The 12,393-nt window shown below is 48.6% G+C and overlaps 1 protein-coding gene across 8 annotated transcripts in view; it reads left to right on the top strand.

Annotated features, from left to right (window-relative positions):
• Nucleotides 1-12,393, top strand: part of Plxna2 (plexin A2) — a 214,433-nt gene that overhangs the window by 16,466 nt on the left and 185,574 nt on the right. For all 8 annotated transcript variants that reach the window (XM_008824794.3, XM_029559479.1, XM_029559480.1 and 5 more), the window contains exon 2: nucleotides 7,732-8,992. In XM_008824794.3, coding sequence (XP_008823016.1) covers nucleotides 7,805-8,992 — 1,188 coding nt within the window. In that variant the 5' untranslated portion in view covers nucleotides 7,732-7,804. The remainder of the gene's footprint in view (nucleotides 1-7,731; nucleotides 8,993-12,393) is intronic.

The following is a 12,393-nucleotide window of genomic DNA, read 5'->3' as shown; positions in this document are numbered from 1 at the left end:
TGTCCAGGCAGGAGCCAAGAGCAGGTCAGGAGAGACACAAAGGGGAAAACCTATTCCACTGAAAAAGCTCTGATCAGGAACTCCTGATGCTCATCCCAGTCTGCTGCAGAGCAGTGGGACCTCAGGGGGGTGGGGGAGTGCTGAGCACAGTTTGCCGCCCTCAGCTCTCCAGAGCATTCAGATATTTGGGACTGTGCATCTGTTTCCTGCCCCTGACAGCAAATACAAGTGTGCCACATGTACACACAGACACACAAACACAGACACACCACACACACACACACACACACACACACACACACACACACACCTTTTCTTTAAAAAAGCAATTCCTGGAGGCCAGAGAGATGGCTCAGTGGGTAAAGTCATTTGTCACACACATGGAGACCTGAGTTCAATCCCAGGAACCCATGTAAAGATGAACAGAGAGAACCAATTCCACAAAGTTGTCCTTTGACCACCTCACAAGTGACACAGCAAGGTGCAAACACATACACAGTATATTTGCTCATATGAACCTTCACATACACACACACACACACACACACAAATACAAAGCAACACACACACACACACACACACACACACACACACACACACACACCCTCTTTTTTAGAGCAATTCCTGGGCCAAGAAATTAGAGCCACAACTCTTCTGTGCTATCTTGGTTGGCTCTGGCTGTTGTAGCAAGGAATCCCAGGCTTGTGATATCAGAGATGAACACTTTTCTGAGTGTTCTGAAGGCTAAGGAGTCCCAGGTTGAACTCTCTGAGGGGTTGGGCCCTCTCAAGGACTGTAAGGAAGAATCAGTTCTAGGCCTCTTTCCTTAGTGCGGGTAAAGTGTCTTCTTCTTAAATCTTTCCATGTTGCCTTCCCATGCATGCATGCATGCCTCTCTGTGTGTTCACATTCCCCTTTTAATGGGCATAGTGGTCATATGGATTCGAACCCAGCTTCATTCACGTCCTCCTCTTGACCTGCTTAGCACAGTGGAGACTTTATTCAAATACATTCTGAAGTCGTTAGGAGTTAGGACCTCAACATGGGAATGTTGGTTGAGAGGACACAATTATACCAAAACCCATTATCCCACCCTTCTGGCTAGAATCAAGTCCTGGGGTCCTATGCTAGTGCCTTGTTGCCCAGCTTCTGCCCAGTTTCAGGGAAGCACAGTTTGGTGGGATCAGGGCTTTTTACAGGACCAGAGCATAGAACACTATGCTGGACAGGAAGCTGTTGCTGTTGCTGCTCCCTCTCTTCTCTCTTGTTTCTTGGCTATGGAGACTGATTCTAATTTATTCTCCCCATTTTTGAAAGGGAAGCTGGGACTCCAGCTTCCTATAGTGAGAGGGAGAGACTCAGTAGGTACTGTCACCCCAAGATGTCCTGACATAGCCTGGAGGGACTGAGTACCACTCTAGGTCACCTTCTCAAGGTGTGTGAGGGTAGACACCTGCTTTCCCTTCCTCTTCTCCCCTTTCTGCTCTGGGCCACCGCCAATCACTTAGTTTCGAATAACACCGGAGTCTCCAAGGAAAATGACATTCCAGTAATGAAGCACGCACAGCTGGTACAGCAGTGACATCTAAATTGTTCCTTTGGTCCCGTTATTTTCCGTAGGAAATTCTCCCTCTCCCTGTGCCCTTCCACCCTTTGCCTTTAAATTTTGTGCATAAAATACGCTAATAACAATCTTGGTGTCTGTGTGTGACTGACAGCTGAAACAAGAAAAAGACTAATCGTACCTCCTGCAGCCCTGTCACGTGGAGGTTCAATGAGCCCTCTCCTCATCGTGCTCCCCACCCTCCCCCACTCTCCTTCTCTAGGTCTCTCGTCTCTCCCTCTCTCCCTGGTCTCTTCTCAATGAGAATCGTGGCCATTTGAATAATAATATTATAGGCTCCATCAGGGTGACAGTGGGGGAAAATCAGCTCAAACCCATGATTACTCCTTCAATCTAATAATTATTTAAATACTGGATAACTCCTTTCACTCTAATTGCGGCCTTTCAGCCATCAGCATCCCTAGGCCTTTGCAGTCACCCTCTTGCTCACCTTGTGCTACTGACGTGCCTGGACTACCTCTGAGGTCCTGCTGGAATGTGAGCACTGCCTACTGTGAGGGAGACCATCCCTCCTCCTTCCTCTGCCATTCCGTAGTACTGGGGGAGGGGGCACAAGTGAAACTGGGTGGGAGAGGGGCACTCAGAATCTCCCATTTAGACATTTTGTCCTCCTGAATTTTAATTCATGAAAACCTGGAGCCTACTGAAGCCTCCTTACACCACAGGACAAAGCCTGGGTCTCTGAGGAAAGTGGCTCCTAGCCACCCTTCGCAGTCTGTCCTTAGAATTTTCTCTAGATGATGTTCCCTTAATATCTGGCTTCTGTCCCTTCTGGTGCAGCCCAACTCTGGTGGGAGAAGGAGGGCTCTGTGCTGCAAGTAAATCAGGCACAGCTGTGGAATAACTACAACTACAACCCAGGGGGTGAAACACCATGGATATCAGAGCTCCCAAGACAGAAGCTAGGTGGCATTCCAGTATGTGACTTTTGTCTGTGCCTGCATGGACTAGAGGAGGTCAGAGGAGACTACTGCCCTGGACAGGGAAGGAGCCATTCTGACAATATATCTTTGAACCTTTTTGTCCCTACATCCTGAGCCTCTTGGGATCTGTCTTAAGCACCAGCTCTTAATCCAAGTCTAGTACCACACTCCCTTCTGCCTGGTGCCAGAGTCTATACTGGAAAGCACCTTCTGTCCCCCCGAAAGCACAGCCCCCAGCACAACATAACTGGGAGCCCCTGGGTTGCCAGCCATGTTCTCTCTTCTCCTTTGCCTCTACTCTTCAGGGTCCTGCTGTGTGCAGCACCCAGTAGATGCATTGATCAAAATAGGTATCACCGTATTATTGCTGCTGCTTATGGTGATTGAGCTGTTGATGAGATGAGGAGAAGGTGAGGACGAGGGAGCTCTATCAGCACTGAGATGGAACTGGAGATGACTGGGTACAGTGATGTTAATGATGGAGAGTGGAGATAGTAGAGGTCTGTCAGCACTGTGATGGTGCTGGTGGTGACTGCTGATGATGATGGTGAGAGTGATGGAGAGCGGGGGATGATGGAGTTCTTTCAGCACTGGTAATGATAATAAGGTGTGGCTAGTGGAGCTCTATCAGTACCATGGTGGTGCTAGAAGTCACAGCCATGACAGTGACAATAGTGACAGAGAATGTGGGGCTCTATCAGTACTCCAATGGGTGATGACTACTGACAGTGGTGATAATAATGGACAAGACAGAATATTGGGCTCTGTCAGCACTGCAAATCTGACCCAGCCCTGGAATTATGTACAACCCTGAGGGGCAAGACACCATGGACATCAGCGCTCCCAAGACAGAAGCTAGATGGCATCCAGGGTGTGACTTTTGTGTGGGCCTGTCTGGAGAGGATGATGACAGGAGGGGAGGGATGGTGGAGCTACCCATGGGTACCGTGGTATGACATCTGGCTTGAACTTTGACTCCATCACAAAGCTCTGTGTGACTCTAACTCCTTTCTGCCTCTAGCTACTCTGACAATTAGGGAGATCAATGATAGAATGGAGACATCTGAGTCCTTACCGGGAAGGGCAACAGATCACAGTGGAGGAGGAGGGAATCCTGCATTGAGCTGGGCTGGAAATGCCTCACTCTCACTTCCTGTCTGGATTGCCACCGACGTTTACACCAGCTGGTCAGGAAGGTATCAGATGCCTTCCATGGCTGTCACCAGCACCTGCTGCCTGGATTCCAATCTGGGAGATGGTATCATCAGAACTGCAAATAAAATATTTAGTGGCATTTGTTTCCCCCAGAAGCAAGTGTGGCCTCTGCTTGGTATCACAAGCTCCATGGGGAAGATGTTGGGGAGGTTGTGCAGGCGAGAGGAGTCTAGAGTACCATCTATGCCTTAAGGACTAGGGAAGGAGAAGGAAACAATAAGAGAGCAGAGGCCCGTAGGTGCCAGTTCTTAAGGATGCATGTGAAGTCTGACTTCATAAATTAGAAAAGATGAGGTGCAAAGAGGAGCATTTCACTAAAAGAAAATTCTCTCATTTGACACTAACAGAAAATCTGGTTTAAGAGGAAGGGCTAGTTGTACAGTGTCACAGGCTTCAACCGAACTGAGGTTGGACTATCCATTCCGAGACAGATCATGGAGAGGAGGAATGCAAAAAGCTGAAAATATCAGCGTGTATCAGTTCGTGGTAAAAGCTTTGGCCTCCTGAGCACCTGCTTTGTAGGTGCTATGCAGAGTGAGGGCAGCTTTGTACATTGATGTCATACCCTGTGTGGCAAGTCCCAGGTAAGCCTGCTTCAGGCAGATACAGACAGCATTCTAGAGTGGCCCAGTGCCCTGACCAGGTGCACGCTGCTGAAGCTCTGTTTAAAGCCAAGTGTCTCAGGCCTGCACCCCAGCATTTAACCACACCACACTACTGCTCTTCAGAGGCACAAAGGTGGATGTCTCCTCACCAAGGTCACTTGGGTGGTCTGATCTTTTCCCACCGAGCCCTACTCTGGGGCAGTCTTTGTTCCATCCATCTTGGCATGGAAAGCCGCAGCTCTCAGTGCCTTATAGTGACTGTCCTTATGAAGGTCATAGCTGCAATATGGGTTCAAACATCTCCACCCTCATCACAGGAGACATTGCCTCCTCTGGACCCCAGTGTCCAGTGGTAGCTGCTGAGGGTGGGTTGCCCCTGGGTCCAAGAATCAATTTCCTAGCTGGTTACCAGGATCAGTGTAGCTCAGAATGATGCTGTTAGACAGGTGAGAATGAAACAGGCCTGCTACAGGCGTGTGCTGAGAATATCAGCCACATAGGTAGCACAGAGGGAACTTGGCTGCTGTTGGACTCAGATTCCAGGAACTAAAGGAGCTGAGCCTGAAGGCATCATCTCATCTGGAAGGAGAAATCTTACAGACTGGCTATTCTAACAGCTCAAGAAACAGACTCAGGGAAATTTTAGACCAGTCCACACCCACAACACAATTTCTTCCTGCCCCTGTGACCCCTGGCCTTCTAATAATCAGGAAAGTTTTCGCGCTCAGTCCAGTTCTCAGCAGCCTCCCTGCTATCCACAGAGAGGCTGTGTTAAGACTTGTCCTATCATACGACCGAAAAAAATCAGCTTGGGTCTATTACTTTCTCCTTCCAATGATCTTCCAGTCGAGCTCTGTCACAAGGCCATGGAGGAGGGGAGATCAAATCTCCCCTCAGAATGTTCATCCATGGAAAGGAAGAACGTAAGCAAGAAGAGACTTCAGGACTTCTGGCAAATATCCAAAGTGCTGTCTCCTAGCGATGCCTCTGATAACATAACAGCCAACATAAGTGAAGTACTCAGAGCACCAGTGCCTAACACTCCCCTGCAGTGCCACATTGACTTTCATGACAGCAGAGAGGGAGGTGCCATTGTCCTATTCTAGAAGAAAGGGACATGAGACCTGCCTGAGGTTCCAAATTTGCTCTCAAATTCTGCCTAACAATAAAAGCCACTCACTACTCATCTGTGTCTTGTAGGAAGGGAGGAGAGGTGACTATGTGTTTAGATGCTGATCTCTGCTCTCAGGACCCCTCCCTGTATACATGAGCCAGATATGTGCATGTGTGTGGTGGGAAGGCAGGAGTGCACTGTGCACAAGCCTAGTGCCACTGTGCTTCTGAAAACACTTGCTACAGGATAAGCACCCACACCTGGCATGGTGACAGGCAGCCTCCTCCTCATAGCTCCTTGTGGACACTCTGCTCTCCATGCTGCATTTTCTGTCTGAAGTCATTAAGTGGTGGGGAAGGCACCCGTGGCCCCCTCCAAACAGACTCAGCAGGCCCCTTTCCAGAAAGGAGCATATAGTGTGGCCTCCTACAGCTCCCCATGCAGCTGGAGAATTTGAGGATTCTGTTATTTCCTTTTCTGTAGCTCCTCTGGAGGAATTCACGTCCTGCTACCGGCCTCAGGACATAGCTAAAAATAACCTCTGCTTTTTAAACTGAAAGCGGAGTCTGTTGGGAGCCTGCCGGTGTGCTGGTGGGGCCGGAAGGGCTGTGTTGGAGGGCTGAGGTCAGCCTGAGCCTCGTGCTGCTTTCCTCTTTCCAAGGAAGCCCAGGGCCTCATGAGTCACCCCAGAACACCCAGTGGAGTCCACTTAGAGGAAGGGAGTCAAGGGGACCATCCTGGCACCATGGTGCTGTGGACTTAGATGGCAAAATGTAGGAGTAGGAAGGAGAATCTCTAAACATACAAGGAAAAGATGGATGGGGGTGTTCTCAAAGTGATGTCAGACTAATTATAACCCAGTTTAGCTAGATGGGGGGAGTAAAGGGGATAGGCAGGCCTCTCCTAAACCTCCTGGGAGCAAATTCTCTGTCCTGGTTGAAGTTCGTGGTGCCTGTCTCTCAGAGTTCTGTCAGGACTTGTCAGCAAGGTGTTGCCCGGGTCATCTGTCCAGCTGGAAAAGAGTTCCGTTCTAGATTGCTGCTATGTCTTCCTGGTTTCGCTACGAGGCCATCACTGCTCCTCTCCCTAAAACTCTGGGGTGGTGAGACCACCTAAAAGATGTCTGGGCTCCCTTGATTCCACCCCTTGTCTGAAGTCTCCCCTTGCTCATGGTATCCTTTGCCCAGGGTCTTGGCAGGAGTCCTCAGGGGTCCTCTCTGCTTGCTGAGCAGCTTTCTTGGAATGCAGACAGGATCAAAGCACTCAGCAGTGGAGACAGGGCCCGAGGAAATGTGACTGAGGCCCAGGGCTAAGCTCACAGATGATTGAGCAGCCAGAAGGCCCCAGCTATGGCCTGACAAAATGACCCTCAACTCCCCTCCCTCCACTGAGGCCCACATACTCCCCACAAGAGCCCCCCACCACAAGTGACTGACTCTGGGCTCTGCCATCCAGGCCCCTCAGCAAGAAAATTGGCTCTGTGGGCCTACCTTCAGAGAAACAGCTGAGGACATGGCCACTTCTCTCCCGGGAGGTAGTGGGCTGTGTCTATATGCAGAGAGATTAGGATCCTGTCACTAAGGGCTTCGGGCTCTGATGGCAGGTTTAGGAATAGCGGTCTTTTTGCATTCAGCATACTCCTTCCCTCCCCTCCTCGTAAGTCCAAACAGCTAAAGACCAGGGACTCTTTGGAGAAGGAGACATGCAGGGACAGTAAAGGGCACCATTCAAGGTAATGGCACTTTCTTATCTAGTGGATGACAGAGATTTGAAGTGATGTAAGGCAAAAGAATCTGAAATAAGGAGGAATGTTATTTGTCTGTCAGACCAGGGGAGGGTCCTAACTAGCTTGTAGAAAATAGGAGAGATTTCCACTCACCTGGTGTGAGACACGGTGGGTGGGTGGGGAAGATACCTCAGTCCTGGCACTGGCATTGACTAACAAACTGAACCCAGTCTTTTAACCTCTCTGAGAGATAAAACCAATGTCTTCAGAGTCTGAAATAGAGACACTTTGTACAGTTGGAAAAAAAAGTATTATATAGCTATTCAGTGTAAGGGCTGGAGACAAAAATAGATAATATGATTCCCTCAGCATCCCTAAGTGGGAAAAAGTATGTTAAAAATAGAAAAACAAAAATGTAACAGAAGAGACTCCTAGGGCCAGCCAGGATTTGGACCCCAATCAAGCAGGACTGTTCACTTGTGGAACTTCCTTTTAGTCTGACCACTCTACCTTGTGTCTTACAGAACCATGTAAGGGCTGATCCAGGGAAGTGGAATTGTACACAGAGGAGCTGTTTTCCCAGTCTCACCTCTCGGAATGGAGCAGATGAGGGCCCAGCCATGGGCCACACAGGTTGACAGCCGGTCTGTGGTTCTGCTCTGGGTGGTCTGGCTGCTGCTGGCCTCTGGGGCCACTGGCATGCCTCAGTTCAGCACCTTCCACTCTGAGAACCGTGACTGGACCTTCAATCATTTGACTGTACACCGAGGAACAGGGGCTGTGTATGTGGGAGCCATCAACCGTGTCTATAAGCTGACAGGCAACTTGACCATCCAGGTAGCTCACAAGACGGGGCCTGAGGAGGACAACAAGGCCTGCTACCCACCCCTCATTGTCCAGCCCTGCAGTGAGGTGCTCACACTCACCAACAATGTTAATAAATTACTGATCATCGACTACTCTGAGAACCGCCTGCTGGCCTGTGGCAGCCTTTACCAGGGCGTCTGTAAGCTGCTGCGGCTGGACGATCTTTTCATCCTGGTGGAACCATCCCACAAGAAGGAGCATTACCTCTCCAGTGTCAATAAGACAGGCACCATGTATGGTGTGATTGTGCGCTCTGAGGGGGAGGACGGCAAGCTTTTCATTGGCACGGCGGTAGACGGCAAGCAGGATTATTTCCCTACCCTGTCCAGCCGGAAGCTGCCCCGTGACCCCGAGTCCTCTGCCATGCTGGACTATGAGCTCCACAGTGATTTCGTCTCCTCCCTCATCAAAATTCCCTCTGACACCCTAGCTCTGGTCTCCCACTTTGATATCTTCTATATCTATGGTTTTGCCAGTGGGGGCTTTGTCTACTTCCTCACTGTCCAGCCGGAGACCCCTGAGGGCGTGTCCATCAACTCAGCTGGAGACCTCTTCTACACCTCACGCATTGTGCGTCTCTGCAAGGATGACCCCAAGTTCCACTCCTATGTGTCCCTGCCCTTTGGCTGCACACGTGGCGGGGTAGAATACCGTCTCCTGCAGGCCGCTTACCTCGCCAAGCCTGGGGAAGCACTGGCCCGGGCCTTCAACATCAGCAGCAATGAGGATGTGTTGTTTGCCATCTTCTCCAAGGGGCAGAAGCAGTACCACAACCCACCTGACGACTCTGCCCTCTGTGCCTTCCCCATCCGGGCCATCAACTTGCAGATCAAGGAGCGGTTGCAGTCCTGCTACCATGGCGAGGGCAACCTGGAGCTGAACTGGCTGCTGGGGAAGGACGTGCAGTGTACCAAGGCGGTAAGGAGCCTCCCTGTGTTCTGTCTCTAATGCCCATGTACCTCTGTACCCCCAGCTCCTGGGCCACTAAGGGCTGAGGAGAAGAATTCAGGTAACCAAGTGGTAAGCACCAATTGTATAGGACCTCAACTACAAATTCTTGGGATATGTTTGCTAATTCGTTAAATCAGTACTAATACATGCCTTATATGCCTGCAGTGCACAAGACACTCCTGTAGATGCCTGGTCAGCCACGCAGGACTAAGCTCTTTACTCAGAGAGCTTACCTACTAGTGAGGCAAGGCAGATGAACAGATAAAACAGCCAAGCCAGACATTGTGGTGCACACCAGTAATGTCAGCACTTGGGAGGTGGAGGTGGGAAGATCAAGTATTCAGAGTCATCTTCAGCTACATACTGAGTGCGAGGCCAGCCTGGGTTACACAAAACCCTATCTCAAATAAAAAGGATACTGTCTGCCAAGCAGTAATAATTGCTATAGAGGAAAATAGAATGGAGCAGAGAGGCAGTACTAGGGAGTGTTTACTCATTGAGAGAGTAGTATCTGAGCAAAGACTAAGCAAGGGGAAAAGAGGCCCATGCAGGGAGCTGGGGAAGCATCCCAGAGAGGGGGCAGTAAGTGCAGAGAACTTGGTGCTTCCTGAGTGCTAGAGGAACAGCAAGGAGACCCCGCAGCCTGATCCAAGCATGTAAGAGAAGGAACGGTAGGTGAGGAGGTTGGTGAAAAGTAACAGGACAGGGAGTTGAGCTTGAATGCTCACCTGAACTGAAGAATCAGGAGTCAGGACAAAAGGTGAGCAAAGGAAGGGTGTCCTCATGATTTAACCCTGAGGCCAGCAGAGAGAAACAAGTGACAGACATCTGTCAGAGGTCAAGAGGGCCAGATTCTGAAAATAGCGTTCAGAATATGAGATGGTGGGACTGCTCCAAGGATAAAGATACTTGCTCCAAGCCTAAGTTTGATCCCCAAAACCTATATGGAGGATAAAGAGAACAAACTCCTGCAAGCTTTCCTCTGACCTCCACATGCACACCTTGGCATGTGCACATGCACGTGGAAACCCCCCCTACACACACACAGCACATATGAGAAAAAGAGAAATAAAAATACAGTGTTTACTGTGACCCACCCATCCTTCCATCCAGCCCTCCTCCTATCTATCTCCCTCTATCTACTCATTCCTTCATCCATTTAGCCACAGGGCAGTAAATATCAGCTGAGTGTCTGGCATTGTCCAATGAGCCGAAATGCCAACATAAAAACCCATGATCACTACTCTCACAGGTGGGGTGGGGAAAGGGAGAAGGAGAGGGAAGGGGAGGGGGAGGGAGGGAGGAGAGAGAGAGAGAGAGAGAGAGAGAGAGAGAGGAAATAGGAAACAAGGGGTGGGCATAGGGGAAGAAGCCATGATGCGCCCACGTGAAGAGAGAGAGAGAGAGAGAGAAGAGAGAGAGAGAGAGAGAGAGAGAGAGAGAGAGAGAGAGAGAGAGAGAGAGATATTAAGAGTTTGGTTGCAACCAAACCAGAGTTCAAACTCCCTCTGTACTGTTTCCTGCTTCAGGCAGAGCAACATCTTTACCTCCTTATCTTGAAAAATACTCAATTTATAAGATGATAAGATGATCAGACAGAAAATATGCAAAGAGATGTTAGTTAACTATTAGGAAATGTGACTTGTGTTAAAACCAGGTTTCTATGCACAGGGCTATGTGCTCTGGATCTGCAGCCTGTGGGAAATCTGAGACTCCGGCCCACCTGATGCTGTCTTAATACTCTAGACCCATGGTTCCTGCTCTGAGGCTCACCTGACTATCTTCTGAATATTTAGAACCAGGGTTCCTGCTCTGGGGCCCATGTGGCTGTCTTCTGTGTACTCTAGAGTAGGATTCCTGTTTTAAGGTTCCCTTCATTCTTCTGAAAACTATAGACTAGGGTCCCTGCTCTCACCAAAACCCATCTACCTAGAGAGGACAAACTGTGCCCAGCTAGTCTATTGTCATCTGGTATAACCATTTGCCTGGTACTATAGCATAATGGTTAAGGAATCAGGCTTTGAAATCTAATCAGTTAGATTAAAAATCAGTTCTGCCACTTACATTCTGTGTGTCTTTGGGTAAGTTGTATACCTGACTTGAGTTACAAGTTTTTCATCTTTGAAATAGAAAAGATATTAACCTCCTTTCATGGTTATCACAAGGATCAAAGAAAATAAAATGCTTAGTCCATAATAATCATTCAATAAGTGAGCATCTAGAATTATTATCAATCATAATAATAAAGAGCCAGTTATTGCTTAGATAGTTGTGTTGCTTTCATAAAAGTGAAGAGGCTAGATTAGTCTCTGGCTTGCTTTTACAGCACTAAAGTTTTATAACAAAGACTCTATTCAATCAAGAGAAGTACAGAGGAAATGTAAGGGTTAACCCCTTGCATCCAGCCTGGTTCCCATAGCTCAGAAGGGACCTTGTCAGGAGGAAACTGCTGATTCCTGCCTGCCTTTCAGCCAAAGGAAAGAGGAAGAGGATACCCTGCTCTGCTCCAGTGTTGGTGCGGAGAGACAAGCCCAGGCTAGTGACCAAGGGACAGCAAAACACTGTGAGAAAGGTGACAGCCAGAGGGACCAGAGCCTCTTGTAGAAAACAGTTCCTCTCCTCCAACTTGTCATCCCTTGGGGGGAATATCTCCAAGCAGTCAGGACAGTAGAATGTGTAAGAGGGTGATTCCCTCAGATCCTTATAGTCCCAAGTCTTGGGATCTAGACATTAGTGACTTTTGAGAAGTTTAAAGATGAAAGAGAGAAGCCATGGCCCTAGTGCTTGGAAGACAACATTAAGACTTAAGGTGTAAATACCCCTCAAAAACTGATCTATATCTTTTTATTTTTTTTTTTTTTTCGGTGTTTGTAGGGGTAGTTTGTTTAGCTTACTTTCCTGGATCACAATTCATCAGGGAGCCCAATGTAGGCACTCAGGACAGGCACCTGGAGGCAGAAGCTGAAGCACTGGCCATGGAGGAATGCTGCTTGTTGGCCTGTTCCCTGGCCCCTGCTCACCCTGCTTTCTTTTTATTTTTTTTAATAAATAAATAATTTATTGAGAATTTCATACATGCATATGAGGTGTTTTGATCAAATCCATGCCCACTCCCTTCCCTCCAACAACTCCCACATCTCCCCATCACTTTTTCTTATAACATCATGTATTCTTTCTTCTTCTTTGATTGATTGATTGATTTTTATGGGGCTTTTGGCTACTCTAACATTACCCCCTCTGAAGAGGTAACCCTAAAATCTTTTAAGGATTAGATACAAGCTCCCAAAAACTTTTGACATTTTTGGCCTTTGGAACAGAGTATGTTGCTAACAAGCCCAAGGACATTTTGACTTTTAGCCAAGAAACTG

The sequence above is a fragment of the Nannospalax galili genome, unplaced genomic scaffold (assembly GCF_000622305.1).
Source record: "Nannospalax galili isolate Female #2095 unplaced genomic scaffold, S.galili_v1.0 scaffold648, whole genome shotgun sequence".
Classification (NCBI taxonomy): Eukaryota; Metazoa; Chordata; class Mammalia; order Rodentia; family Spalacidae; genus Nannospalax; species Nannospalax galili.
This window is presented reverse-complemented; position numbering and strand designations above follow the sequence as displayed.